General features: G+C 21.9%; 2 protein-coding genes, 1 long non-coding RNA gene and 1 other non-coding gene across 4 annotated transcripts; 3 read left to right on the forward strand and 1 right to left on the reverse strand.

Annotated features, from left to right (window-relative positions):
* Nucleotides 1–253: 253 nt before the first annotated feature.
* Nucleotides 254–1,864, forward strand: LOC127276736 (uncharacterized). Its single transcript, XR_007842247.1, has 3 exons — nucleotides 254–412; nucleotides 496–621; nucleotides 841–1,864. It is a non-coding gene; the product is annotated as an uncharacterized LOC127276736 (long non-coding RNA).
* Nucleotides 1,865–4,638: 2,774 nt separating this feature from the next.
* Nucleotides 4,639–10,166, forward strand: LOC127276687 (uncharacterized). Its single transcript, XM_051297294.1, has 5 exons — nucleotides 4,639–4,841; nucleotides 5,164–5,525; nucleotides 5,711–6,000; nucleotides 6,202–6,433; nucleotides 8,696–10,166. Exons 1-5 carry the CDS (start codon nucleotides 4,813–4,815, stop codon nucleotides 8,857–8,859), a joined length of 1,077 nt encoding a protein of 358 aa, XP_051153251.1. The 5' UTR covers nucleotides 4,639–4,812; the 3' UTR covers nucleotides 8,860–10,166.
* Nucleotides 8,082–8,199, forward strand: LOC127276846 (5S ribosomal RNA). Its single transcript, XR_007842266.1, has one exon. It is a non-coding gene; the product is annotated as a 5S ribosomal RNA (ribosomal RNA).
* Nucleotides 10,167–10,757: 591 nt separating the features above from the next.
* On the reverse strand, nucleotides 10,758–15,453 carry LOC127276677 (FGGY carbohydrate kinase domain-containing protein). Its single transcript, XM_051297285.1, has 10 exons — nucleotides 14,997–15,453; nucleotides 14,775–14,886; nucleotides 14,128–14,365; nucleotides 13,906–14,030; nucleotides 12,905–13,087; nucleotides 12,540–12,747; nucleotides 11,726–11,876; nucleotides 11,562–11,636; nucleotides 11,126–11,400; nucleotides 10,758–11,053 (listed from the first exon to the last, which is right to left on the reverse strand). Exons 1-10 carry the CDS (start codon nucleotides 15,174–15,176, stop codon nucleotides 10,969–10,971), a joined length of 1,632 nt encoding a protein of 543 aa, XP_051153242.1. The 5' UTR covers nucleotides 15,177–15,453; the 3' UTR covers nucleotides 10,758–10,968.
* Nucleotides 15,454–15,456: the final 3 nt, after the last annotated feature.

Below are 15,456 nucleotides of genomic sequence, written 5' to 3' on the forward strand. Positions count from 1 at the left end.
CAGCCAGTGAGAGCCAATCAGAGAGTCAGTAGATCGAAATATGGCAATATCCCCACTACTCACTGCCTGAGTCCGAGCGCTTCGTCGGTTGTGCTTTCCAGGCCCTCAATTGTATCTAAAGAAGTTTTTTTTTCTTTGTATATCGCCTGCCATGCTAGAAACAATTATTTCAAATTCAACAATAATCATTTGCCATAGTTTTTTTTGTTTTTTTTTTTTTTTTTGTTAAAAATAGTAAATAATTTATTATCACCTCTTTCAGCTTCTTCAAAAAAATTCCATGTAACTAAAACAATAGGATTTCTATCTTCAGCAAATGAAAATGATATGATAAATATCAATTGAAGGACCAATATTTTTAAAACTGAAAATTCCATTCTTGAAGCTGATCTCTAAAAAATATTATAAATAGGTATTCAATGATTTTCTATTATTAGATAAATAATTTATTTTTAAATAAGAGAAAAATTAATTCATTTTTATTTTTTTTTTTAGATTACATTCATCTGAAATAATATTGAATGTTAAAGGAATTAATTATCTGTAAACTTTCTTTTTCAAGTTTTGAATGATCTCGTTGATGCTGCGCAGTTGAAGAAATCGAAATCTCGGATTTTTCAGGTACACACTGACACGTTTTTATAAACTTTAAATAATATTTGTTAGTAATTTTTTTTTTAAAATTCTTGATTTCTTTTTATCTTTATTAATGAACATTATGAACGTGACTAAAAATTAAACATTTACATTAAATTTTGAAAGAATTTCATTTAATTCATAATATTAATAATAGAATAATTATTAAAATATAATAATAGGGTCAATACCATTATATTTCAGATGATGTCATTGCGACCTAATTTTTTTAAAAAAAATTTATACTTTCAGAAATGATTCTATATAAATTTATTTCGAAGCTGATTGTTAAAATAATATTATTAATTATACTTTTTGAAAGATGAAATATCAATTTTCAAGAATAAAATCTGCAAAATTTTATTTATTTATACAATTTGCATTGTATAAAATTTTTTTGTTATATCACTTCTACAGAATTTTTTAAAAATGATTTGATTTTAATGTAACATTTTCAAAAAAATTTAATAAATGTTAAAAATTTTAAAGCAATAAAAAGGCGCGTGTAAAAAATTGAATCCTTGAAAAAATATCGATTAGTCGAACAATAATAAAAAATTATCATTTAACAACTCTGAATATAAAAAAAAATTATAAAATTTAGTTTAATAAACGGGAGTCATGAAAAAGCTCTAAAACAAATTTTTTGAGCCACATGGCTAATTTTTTTGAAATTATTTTTGAATCGAATTTTATTCTGTAGATTATTATATTTGCAGAATAGTAATTTAATAAATGCATCTTCAATTAGCAGAATATTAATTTGGTCGAATTTTCATTTTATAGAATAAATTTTTAAATAATTATCAATGTTGCCGAATTTTTATTTAGACGAAAATTAATTAACCAGAAATTCAATTTGATCGAATCCTCAATTTGTGCGAAACCAAATAAATTTATCTATAAAATTAATATTCGAACAAATAAATATTCTGCAAAAGTAATATTCTACAGAATAAGATTTTATATTACATCATATGATTCTAAATAAATTTGTTTTGGTGCTTTTTTTTATTTATAAAAGTAAATTTCTAATTTTTGTTTATAAATATAAAAAAAAATTATTTAGAATTAATTTTAATTTTTCATTGCGACTATAATTCATTAATTATCTCAAAAAATTATAAATATGAACCTCGACAATTGTATGTACAATTTGTATTTAGTGCCTTTATTCTATAAATATTTTCAAATTATTAAATTGTTATAAATATTACAATTAATAAGGTTCATACCTGTTGTTTGCTGATGTAAAGTGCTTTTAGTTATTCGTTGTCAGGACAAAACTTTCATAAACAATATTTAGTAACGCAATGTCTTCTAAATAATGTTACAGTTACTTTATACTCGACTTTCAAAAGTTTTCTGATATCTCTTGCAATAAATTGTTTTTGAAATGAAAAATTGTTAAACAGTAATAATTGAAAAGCTAAAATAGATATATATCATATTTACGATGCAAGATGCACAAAACTAGATAGTTATGAAATAAAAATATTATTTTCAAAATGTTTAGTTCATGAGAGAATAATAAAAAATAATCATTTGGAAAAAAATATTTATTATTACTTAGAAAAAAATATATTAAAAAATTTATAGTTATTTTCTAAAAACGTGATTTGCATTTTGTGATATAACTATATATTGTCTTCAAAATGTACAAATAAAATTTTTTTTTTCTAATCTACAAACAAATTAATGTCTATGTTACATATATCTTTCTCGTGATAATAAAACAATTCTTTAAAATTTGAATAATTAACAAAAAAATTCAAAGAATTAATTACCCGCTGTAATATAGCCAATACAAATTATAATTAATTTGTCTTATTATTCTTTGCATGATAAGATGAAGTGTCCTAAGAGTATGTAATTAATTTTTTTTTTCGAATTACTTTTAAACATTAAAGTCAGAGTAAAATATTTTAATTCTATTGAAAATTCCCTGCTGGGATCCTATACATACACTAAAAAATTTTGGAATTTTTTCCGATGAAATAATTGGAAATTTTTTCGAAATTAAGAGAGAAACAGGATTTTTGAAATGTTTAGTCGACATTATTTCGATATTTGGAGTATGATTTTATTTGGAAATTTACGATTTTGTTTTTACATAGAGACCTATGTGGATTCCTAAATTATTTCCTACAATTTTTCTGGTATAATCTATACAGTTACTTTATTCTTGATTTTTAAAATATACACGTGTACATTTCGATTATTTCAAAAATAATTTTTTGATATCTCTTGTAATACATTGTTTTTGAAATGACGAACAGTTTAATAGTCATAACAATTTAATAGAAAAAATAGATGATATTTACGATGCAAGATGCACAAAACTAGATAGTTGAAATAAAAATATTATTTCTATAATGTTTAGTTCATGAGGGAATAATAAAAAATAACAATTTGAAAAAAAAATATTATTTATTATTACTTCGAAAAAGATAAAATATTAAAAAAATATATGGTTACTTTCAAAAAATGTAATTTGCAGTTTATCATAACTATATTTGAAAATCAAATATTTAAAAATGTTATTATAAAAAAATTTGATATATAAAAATTCCATTTTTTGTTGAACCCTTCACTATGTTAGAGAAAAAATTGATATTGTGGTTTCTATTTTCTTTTAGTATACTAATTGGGACTAGCTTCCACGAATTTTTTCAAATTTTTTTTAGCAAGCCGTTTTCGAGTTATGGAATTTTGAAAATTGTATTGAAAATTTTTTTTAAAAAAACTACTTTATTTTACGAAACTTTTAAGCCTAGCTCAATAATGGGCAAACAATTTTTACAATATTTTCAGAATTTTTTAAAAATATTTTTGGTTTTTTTTATACTACGTACTTTTATGTATTTTAATGCGCTGATTATACGAAAATCATAGTAAAAATACCCAAAAATTTGATTTTTATGGTGAAAACTATAAAAAAGTCCCAAAATTTATGTTTTTTTTTTTTTTTTTTGTTTATTCGGTAAAATATGCAAAATTAAAAAAAATGCATAAGATATAAAAAATTTATTTTATTAAGATCTATAACTATTGTCTGAAAGTTTTTTTTTTTAATTTTCCATATTTTACCCAATAAACGAAAAAAACCATAAATTTTGGGACTTTTATGGTTTTCACCATAAAAATCAAATTTTCGGGTATTGTCACTATGATTTTTGTATTCAGCGCATCAAAATACATAAAAGTACGTAGTATAAAAAAGAACCAAAAATATTTTCAAAAAATTCCGAAAATATTGTAAAAAATTTTGAAAAAAATCGATCAGTACGTCAAATGAGAAAAATGACTTACATTATCATTAAAACTCAAAAATTTGATAGTAATATCGTTTAAAAAAATTTCGATTTATTTTTTTTGTTGAAAAGTACGTTTAAAAACACACATTTTGAAAAAAAAAACTTTTAAAATTAAAAAAAAAAAAAGAATTTTTTAAATTTTTAAATTGCTAAAAAAATTTGGAAAAAAAATCATGAAAGTTATAGTCTTAATTAGTACTAATAGAAAAATAAATTTCAAAAATATCAGAGATGCAATTGCTGATAATTTTTTTTCGTGATTTTTTATTGTTTTTTTTAATTGTTTATTAGTTAAAAATAATAAATTATTTAATTATTACTTAAGCAAATACCATTGATACCTGTAGTGTGCGAATAATGATATAAGAGAATTTATTTTATAATTTAAAATAGAAAATTTCATTTATATTTTGTTTTAAGATAATCACGACACAATGTATGTGTCGCTGATAGTGAATGGTTTAAAATAAACGGTATACAAAGAAACATATTTATTAAATTATATTGTATAAATAATTGATGTCATTAAAAAAAAATTTTAGTCGTTTAATTAATTTTCATAATAATAATACAACGAAAACAACATACGCGCGCAAAAATTATCGATATAGGAAACGATATATCGAAACGTTAATATCGATGTTTGAATATCGATAATCGTATTGGATATCGATATCCGATATGGTCCTCACTAGATGTGACATATCTTGTTGACAAATAGTTTTTATTTTCTTTTAATTTTTTTTTTTTTTTTTAAATAATGTTTAGTTCGTTTATTTTTTTTATTGTTTAAATAAAGTGAAAAACAGTTGTTGTTGTTGTTGAAAAAGTTTTGTTTTTTATAAAATTCTTATTAAAAATGTCGAATCAAGAGAAAAGTATAAAAAGGTAAGTTTTTTGACGAATTTCTTTGTTGTATTTGTATTATTTCTAGTATCATTTTATATTTAAAAAAAACATTTTCTATTTAACAATTAATTTTTTTTTAAATTTCTCAAAAAACTATTGTTTTAATTATACCTATAAGAAATTTTCAAAAAACAACATCTCACATAACCTTAAATTTATTTATAAGATTATTATTTATAATTTGGATTTTAGTGATATTATATTTTGCTTTCTCTTGGTTAAAAAAAAAAAGAGATTTTTTTTTTTTATTTAGTCCTTTAATTATAATATGTAATATAATAATATTTCGATAAAATTTTAGCCATGAAAGGAATTGTATTAGTATTGATCGGTTTGGAGATCAGGGTGGATACTTTGATGTTGTCGTGAAACCAATGTTACAACAAGGCCACGAGGGTGAATTATGCGGGTGGTTGAGGGAAATGAGTTTACTTCGAACGTTTGTCGCTTGTCCACAAGAAGAATGTAATGGACGAAATTTAATTTGGCGACCGGCAAGAGTCATTGATAAATACAAATGGATTTGTCCTGATTGCAAAGCCGTACAATCAATTAGAGATAATTCATTTTTCATAACTATTAAATGTGAATTAAAAATGTGCCTTCAAATTATTTTAGCATGGTGTCAACAAGTACCGAGCGAAGTCACAGCATCCAATTTAGGTACCAAAAAAAAAAGTCGAAATATTTCAATTATTATTATAAATAAAATAATTATATTAAATAATAATATTTAATAAATTATAAAAAATATTTATTATTAAATTAATTATTAGGTATTTTATAAATTTACTTCCCTTATAATTTAATTTGTAAAACTATATGTAATTTTTTTTTTTCATTTACAGGAGTAAAGGAGCATGTGGTGAAAAAAGTTTACGAACGATGTGTAAAAGTAGTGGAAAATTATGTTCAAAAACATCCAGAGGAATGGATTTTAGGTGGACCTGGTTCAATTATAATTGTCGATGAATTTCCCGGTGGTTATATGTCGGAAAATTCTTTTGACAATACAAATAATAGAAAACGAAATAATAATTCACACAGTATTTTATGTATTGCTGAAACAAATCTTTCATTTGGTCTTCCTGTAGTTCGACCTCGAATATGGTTGCATATGATAAAAGCTAGTCCAGTGGTGAATATGTTTTTTTAATCTATAAACATTTTTTGTGAATTCTTAAAAAAAAATATTTTAATTAATTAATTTAATTTTTTTTTTATAAAACAAACATTCTATTCAACAATTTCTATCATTTGAATCGTAAAATAGAGTCAAAAATTTATAATTTAATATTTTTTAAAAAAATAAATTCTAGAAATGAATTTACTTTTTCAGCCTTCGAAAATGGATGAAAATGAATCATTTACTAAAAGTAAATGCGGAATGGTGGAGGAAGCTTTAAGTGAAATTGTTAAACATGTCGCACGAGGAAGTTACATTGTTGCAAATGGTCGTGCACGTTGTTGTAATTATGAATCAGTCAAAGAATTGAAACAGTATCACGTTATTAGTGTTGAATATCTACAAAAATTTGATTCCAACAGTGTTAAACTCGCCTCTACATTAGGTAAGAATTTTAATTATTTATATATTGTTGACATGGCTTACTCGATGCTCGATTAAAAAAAAAAAAAAATGCCATCACTTTTTCAATCATGTCTCTGCAATAAAAGACACTGAAAAAATTTTAATATTATATCTTAATATTTTGTAGCTTTAGCTTTATTTAGAAACTGAGAGTTCACAGATTATCATGTGAAAGTTTCAATTTTTTTCCATAATTTTTTTTAGATTTTTCTAAGAGTCAAACAAACTGCAAAAAAATTGATAAATTACTGAAATTTTTTTTCAAAACATATAAAATAATATAAAATCTCCAAAAGGTAAAACAAAATTGATTAATATTTAATATACAATATTATACGAGTTTTTTTTCTAAAAATACGACTTTTTTCGACTATTTAAAATTTTTTTAAAAATATTTTTAAACAAAATACGTTTTTTTAGTATACAATTGAGAACTTCTTTATTTCAATTATTAAACAAATTTTTAACTAAAATTCTTCACTAAATTAATTATATTTAATTTAATTTTAATGAAATTCTTCACAAATTAAATTATTTTAAACTATTTTTTAATTAAAATTTTTATAAAATTTAATAATTGTTTATAATTTAAAAAAAAAATTGCAAATAAAATTACCAAAAATTTTTAATTCAAAATCACTTGAAATTTAATTATTTGCAAAAATTTCAATTATTTTTATTGATTTTTATAATATTTTTCGAAAATTCAATTATCTGAAAGTATTTTTCCATTAAAAACTTTTGGAATTCAATTTTTTTTATATGATTTCTAATAATTTCTTCATCAACAGAAATCACTAAAAATTTCTCTTATTATAATTATTGTCTGAAATTTAACACAATCTTTTGAAATTCAATTATTTTTCAAAAATTTCAATTTAAAAGCTTCTATAAAATTTAATTATTTCTAAAATTTTCCAATTAAAATTTTTTGAAATTTAATAATTTCAATTATAACTCTCCTGAAATTCAATTATTTTTAATGATTTTTAAAATATTCTTCAAAAATTCAACTAACTAAAACCATTTTTAAAAAATTTTCAAATTATTGTACTTTTGTCTGCAATTACTAATAAATTTTTTAGTGAAATCATAAAAAATTTCAAATTAAAAATCACTTGAAATTCAATTAATTTGAAAAATCGAAATTGTAAATCTTAAAAAATTCAATTACCTACTTTTAAAAAATGTTATCTAAAATTATTTGATAAATTATTTTTAGTTCTGTAAAATTTAATTATTGTCTGAAAATTAACAAAATCTTTTGAAATTCAATTATTTCTAAAAATTTCAACTTTAACTCTTGCAAAATTAATATTTAAAAAAAAATTTCTTATTTAAAAATCTGTAAATCTTGATTAAGTGTTGCCTGAATTTTTTTTGACCATCAAAACTAAGAACTATGATAACATTAGTTAATTAAAGTAAAATATTTATTAATCAATTCAATTTTTTTTTAAATAAAAAAAATCGACTTTTTTTGGAATAGTTTAAAATAAAATTTATAATAATGTTTAAAAAAATGGATTATAAATCTAAAATTTAATTCCTTCATCAGCCATTTTAAAAAATAAAAAGGCTTGCCTGACAATAAACTATTTAGACAATTTGTAAAACTTAAATTCTCAGTCAACGCTCATTTCATGTTGTTACACTGGTTCTCGTCCGATCACCAAAGTTAAGCAACATTGAGCGTGGTTAGTACTTGGATGGGTGACCGCTTGGGAATACCGCGTAGTGTTGGCTTCCTTTTTTTTTTTTTTTTTTTAATTTTTATAATTAAAATTTTACCAAAATTTAGTTTATTTTTATTATTTTTTAAAAAATATAAATAAATGATTAATTTTTTTTCGACTAAATATAAATTGATTTAGGAAAAATTTGATTAAATAAAAATTCTGCTGAATAAAAATTTTGTTAAATAAAAATTCTATATTTATTATTATTTCGAAGAAAATTTAGTTTCATGTGACAATTTTTCTTCTACATAGAAATTTTATTAAATCAAAATTTGATTAAAAGAAAAGTTATTCAAATAAAAAATTCATGAAAATTGCAATACTTTTTTTGTATCATTTTAAAAAAAAATTCATCCAAATTTTCTTTAATTATTTTTACAAGTTGTATTTTTTTCAAAAAATTTAAATTGAATATTATGTATGCGAAAATTTTTATTTGTTCTTTAAATTCTTTGTAAAAATAATGAAAAAAAAAGTAAATAATTCTAACTTTTTTTTCTCAGAAACGATTTGGCAAACCGGAACCGAAATTTGCGAAGAAGTTCAAGACGCGACACGTTCATTTGGTAAGAATATTCTTGCAACTTATTTATGGAGGCAGAGATTTGGTATTTCGCCATTTCAAACAATTTTAAATCAAATAGCAGAGAACTATAAATTCACGTAATTTGAATTTTTTTTTTAACCCAAAAATATAACTAGCGCATTTTTTTCACTCCAAAGAAAAGCGTGCAACATTTTTTGCACGAAACCATTTGCAATATAAGATTATAAGTTGATTTAATATTCAAGTCCCTATATTAATAATCACGTCACTTTTTTTTAATTTAAATTGGCATCAATTCACAAAAAAAAAATGTCTTCAAAGGATAAACAATTTTCATATTATAAAAAAAGGGAAGGAAAAATTTTGTAATGAAATTTATAGATAATAGTTTAAAAAAGAAGAAAGTTTATAGATATAAATATTAACAAAAAAATTTTTAAAAATTTTAATTATCTTATTTTATATGATTGACAAAATTTATAAATATGGCTAAATTTTATTGATACTAACAAAAAATTTTTTTTTTATAGATACTAATAATTATTTTTTATATAGAATTGACAAAATTTATAGATTTAATATAGTAGTTGATGAAAATTTATAATTAGAAATATTTTTATAATAGACAATTTTGTCTAGAAAGTTGATATTAACGAAAAAAAAAATTAATTTCTGTTTTTCTTTTTAAAAATATTGTAAGTTTTAACGAAAATTTTCTTCCATTTTGATTTAATTAATGTCAAAGAGGCTATATACTCGAGTTTCGATAAAAATTAAATGTAATAATCGGACTTGAAACTCTTAGTGTGTAATTAATTTTAGAGAGATTAATTGATATTATATGTTTGAAAGTGAAACATAACAATGTCTTCCAAAACATTTTTATATATTTTTCCAATAACATGATATTATAGCAGTGCCTTTAAAACTAAAAAAAAAAATAACATCTCTATATATTAAATGTTAACAGATCGTTACAGATTTATATCAGAAAGTTAATTCATAATAGGCGACTCATTCTGTTTTTGTTTGACAGAAAAAAAAAAATCTTGATTAACATCATTAATTTCAATATGAGAAAAAAATATAATAATTTTTGTTTATTACTTAGACCTATTTTAACTCCAACAATAAGTGTTGCACAATTAAAAAAAAAAAAAAAAAAGAAAGAAAGCACAAAGTTGTTACATATAATCACCAAAAATTTAAGTATTTAGTGTTAAGTGCAATTAGTTTATTTTTATTACTAAAAATACAAACTATCGTTTCAATTTGCACAATCAAGTTTTTTATTAATATTAAATTTAATTTTAATCATTTATAAAAATTATTTTAAAAATTCTTTTATTTGTACGTTATTATATTGACAGTGAATTAATTTTTATTGTTATATATTTCAAATTAATATTAATATTTCACTCTGTATGTTAATGTTTATATTTTTTGTGAAGGTAAAAAAAAGATGAAAATTGAATACAAAATTGATCTGTTATTAAAATGTTATTACTTTCAGAGAAATGTACTAATTTTTGTTAATTATAAAAAAAAAAAGAAAAAACACAAAACTTAATTTCTTGATTGGAGAATTAAAGTTTAATAATTTTCATTAATGTCCTTCAATAAGAATTTTATTAAAAGGAATATTATCGATTAAAAAAAGACAACCATCAGATGAAATAGTAAAAAAATTAGTTTTTAAAATTATTGTTTTTCTTTTATGAAAAGTTGAATTTTTAAATAAATGAATCTTTTTTGTTGTTAAGGTTTTACTGTTATGATATAGTGGATTTGTATTCTGTTGGAAATTGTGTGTAATGTTATGCATTTTTTTAAATTCTTTATTTTCGTCATATTTGTATAAATAATTTTTTTTTCTGAAGAGAAAATTGAGTCAACTCCGAAATATTAACTTCACCTGATGGTTATTCTTTTTTTTAATCGATATTTTTTTTATTTTTAAATAATTAATAATTGTTTAATATAATATTATTGTCCGCTTGAGATTTATGAAACAATCGTTTAGATTTATGTATTTTATTTTTATTGTAAATTGTATTCGACGAAAAAAACTGATATACAAACTGCGATTATAAAATGTATATATATTTTATATATATATACTTTGAATAAAAAAAATATATTTTCATTTTTTACATGAATTCATGTTATATTCTCATTTTTGTCAATTTATATATATTATATAGATTTTATCATAAATATCAAAAAATGTTAAAGAGGCTCGCTCATTAACTTTTTGTACTCTTGTTGATCCTTAACCATTTTTTTAAAGACTCGATATTTACGAGAGTGGAATCTGAAAAGAAAATTTTTATTTACTTTATGAATAATAAAAAAAAAATGAAATATCGAAAAGAAAATAACTAACGAATATGTTTCGGCTCTAGGCTTGACAATTCGTGAAGAACTTTTCATTGCATTTACAGCTTTTTGAACAGTTAAATATTTCCCAGCACTAGCACCCAAAATTGCAGCGCCCAACATAACAGGCTCCTTTTCTGTGGGTATAAGAACGGGTAATCCCAAAACATCAGCCTGAGTTTGTATAAATAATTCACTGTGTCTTAAGCCACCGCAAATTAAAATTGCCTTTATTTCATGACCCGATGAATTTAATGCCTCGATTATATGTTTAGTTCCGTACTGAAAAATGTCCAATATATAATTTGTGGGAAAAAATAAAAACAATTTTATCCAATTTTTATTTAACCGCATGAAATTAAATAAATATTTAATATTATTTATAAAATAAAATTTTTTTATAAACATTATTGAATCGTTGATGTGAAAAATTTAACACTTACAGTGATGGCTTGTAAAGTTGCTAAATATAATTTTGCTAAATTTTCCTCGTCAGAAGACAATGAGAGTCCTGTCACCTAAGAATTATTAAAAAAAAAAAAATTTAAATAAAAATTTGTAAAAAATTTCATTAATTTAATATAAAAAAAAAATGAAAATCAATTACCATTCCTCTAAGCGTTGAATCAGCAAGTGGCGATCGATTCCCATGAAAATCGGGCCAAACATGAAGATCTTTTGTTAAAAGAGATTCGTGTAAGAGATTTTCTTTCCTCGCAATTAATTTTATTAAATTAAATAAATACTGCTGTATGTGTCTAGAAAAATGTTGAATTAATTTATAACAAATTATTGCGTAAAATAATTGAAAAATAAATTAAAAGGAATGTATTCCTTACAAATTCATTAAACTGAATTTTCAGTGAATCGAATTTTCATACAGCAGATTTTTATATTTACTGAATTTTCTTTTTATCATAACAGAATATTCTTTAAATGGAATTTTTATTTATTTCTACTAGTAGAATTTTAATTCAATCAAATTTTTATTTTATTGAAATAAATTTTGCCTATTCATAAACTGTGCTAATATAGAAATTCACTTAAATGAACATTCTAGTAAGTAAAATTTCGCTTTGATAGAAATTCTGTTAAGTGAAAATTCGGTGATATAGAAATTTTCATTTAAAAAAAAAATTCGGCCATTAATTAAATATTCTATTGAATTAAAATTCAGTCAAGTATAGTAATTCTATATTAAATAAAAATACAGTTTTTAAATAAAAAATCTTACATTTTTGTTGGTGAAAATTCGATTAAATACCAATAATGCTGTACATAATTCGCGATTTAATTGAAAATTTTACGAGATAAAATTCAATTATATGAAAATTTCTTACTAAATTAATTTTTAATTAATATTCATGTGTTTTCTATATGAAAAAATAAAATGAATAGAAAATGTGAAAAAAAATAGTTACATTTTTGAATCAAGTTGACTTCGAATTAAAGCGGAAGCCGGATGTGTGTCAATAATATGATCTAACAATTTTCCTGTAGCACTTTGTCCACCTTCACTCAGCCACAAATTGGGAAACATTGCATTGTAATAAGGACCCCAGACACCTGGTATAAAAATCTCTTTCTCACTCACTGCCATGTGACACGTTGAAGTTCCGCAAATTAGACCTTTAATAATAAAAAAAAAAATTAAATCAATTGCAATTAAAATAGAAATAAAATTTATTTAAAATAAAATTAATATTAAATATTAATTAGAAACTGAATATATGTAATTAATTGTTGATTTGATTGATAATTTAAAAAAAAATTGTAAATAATTTACCCAATCTAGCTGTTAATTCGACAGAAAAATCGGGAGAATCACAACCGAGCATTCCCAATCCACCGGCATGAGCATCAATAATTGACGTTCCAACAGGCGTTCCTTCTAATAAATTTAATTCAACAGCTGCACGTTTTGATAAACCCAAACCAACAGCTTCTCCAGGAACTTTTACTTCGGAACCTAAAATAAAAAAAAAAATTTAATAATAATCATGTTTGCCACAAGAATGCAATTATCAATTTACTTGACATTAAAAATTTTTTCCCCGACAAACGAGTTTTATTAAATTTAATTAGTTTTAATGGAAATTTTATAATTTGAAATTAGAAAAATGTGTATTTGAAATTTTTGATAAATTGAAATTTAAATCAATTAAAATTTGAACAAATTGAAATTAGGATAATTTCAGACATAAAACAATGAAAATTTGTACAAATTGAAATTCAAATAATTTGAGACTTAAATCAATCGAAAATTTGAATAAATTAAAATTCGGATAATTTGAAACATAAATCATATACAGAAAATTCAAAATTTCGTTCAATTGAATTTGTTTTTTTTTTTTATTGAAATTTTAATTAATAAATTTATTTTAACCAATAAAAAGTAGAATTAATATTTAAAGTTGGATCACTTGAAATTTAGATTTATTAAAATTTTAAATTGAATAATTTAAATTAAATTAAATTGAAATTTAGCCTAAATAATTTATAAATCGATGAAAAATTTTGATAAATTCAAACTTGGATCAAGTAAATCATTTATAAAAAAAGAAGAAAATCTGTATTTTTGTGTTCTCTAAAGTTAATATAAGTTTAGGAATTTTAAAAAGAAATTTTATTTTAAACTAATAAATTATTTTTCAACATTCTAGAGGTAAAATCAATGTTTTTTTCTCCGTAATTAATTTTTTTTTCTTAAATTTTACATTCACAAATTAATTGAATCATGAGATTGGTGAAAAAGGTAAGAAAATATCAAAACTAGTGAAATTTTACCAATTCGTTTCCAATTGTTTTTCGCAACATCAGCTAATCCAATTTTTTCATAAAAATCCAAATCCCAACCATTTTTTTTAGGACTTGCAACATAATTCCATTTACAAACTAAAGAACACAATGAACTGAAAACAAAAAGAAAAAAATACTTTTTACTAGACACAAAAAAAAAACAGAATTATTTTTGAGGATAATTTCTATAATAATAAATAATCGACAAACCGAGATTCAGAATTAGTTGCACGCCACGTGAGAAAATCAGGAAGATCAAAAAGAAGCTGTGCCCTGGACCAAGTTGATGGTAAGTTTTTCTTTAACCAAAGCATTTTTGGCGCTTCCATTTCTAATGATATTTTCCCACCTACATATTTAAGAATTTGATGATTTGTTGAATTAATAAATTTTGCTTCCTCCTCTGCTCTATGATCCATCCAAAGAATAATATTTCGATCATCATCGCCTAACAAAATTGAAAATAAATTCAAATTTGTGAATTTTATTTTAATATATAATCAAATGAATATGCAAATACATATATGATAGCAAATAGCATCTTATCATGATGTGTTACTTTTTTTATTTTCTATTTTTAAACTTTAGATATATTCATCGAGAGAATTGCGCATTTTTATTATATGGAGAAAAAAAAGATAATAATTGATTTGACTTTTTACCAGAGAAAACATTTTTTTTTACATTAAAAAAAAAACATTGTAAATACTTTTTATTTATGAAAATGTTTATAAACTCCAATAAACAATATTTTTATTTATTTATAATTTTTTAATGTAATTTTAAAATAATGTTCATTTTATTAATTAAAAAATAAATTCCTATTTTCTATTAAAATTTTTTTTTGAAAATATTACCAGATGGACTAACAGTCACTGGAGATCCATTTTTATCCAAAACTACTAAAGAACACGTAGCAGCAAATCCAATTCCTTTGACATTATTTTTTGGAACGTTAGCAACAACTTTCTACAATATTATATTTATAAAAAATAATTAATCACTTACAAAATAATTTTATTTTTAATTTATTATTAATTTAATAATAATAAATTGCTGTAAAAAAAAATTTAACTTACTTTAACAACATGACAAACTGATTCCCAGATGTTATTCGATGATTGTTCATAAAATTCTTCTAAAGGATTAAATGTTTTTGTCGGATGATTAGCGAGATTTATTGTTTTTCCATCCTCGGAAATAAGAGCCGCGCGAACACTTCCTGTTCCCACGTCAACACCAACAAAATATTCTGTCATAATTTATAATATATTTTCCAAATTAATGAGCAATAATAGACGAAATACAAAGTCTCCTTCAACCGACAAAGACTAACGGATAATACGAACGTCAGATAAGACGGAGAATTTAATTTTTTTTTCCTTTCATTTAAAGCAGTATAATCTATTGCGTGGCGTAATTTACTCGTTATTTCCAATTTTTTGATATTGTTGTTGTAAAACATCCTTTTTGCATCTATCATTTAAGATTTATAAGCATTTAATACTTTTACAAACTTATTTCATATATATATATGTA

Source organism: Leptopilina boulardi, unplaced genomic scaffold (assembly GCF_019393585.1).
Source record: "Leptopilina boulardi isolate dan_hultmark-lab unplaced genomic scaffold, ZJU_Lbou_2.1 LbouV2_103, whole genome shotgun sequence".
Taxonomy (NCBI): Eukaryota; Metazoa; Arthropoda; class Insecta; order Hymenoptera; family Figitidae; genus Leptopilina; species Leptopilina boulardi.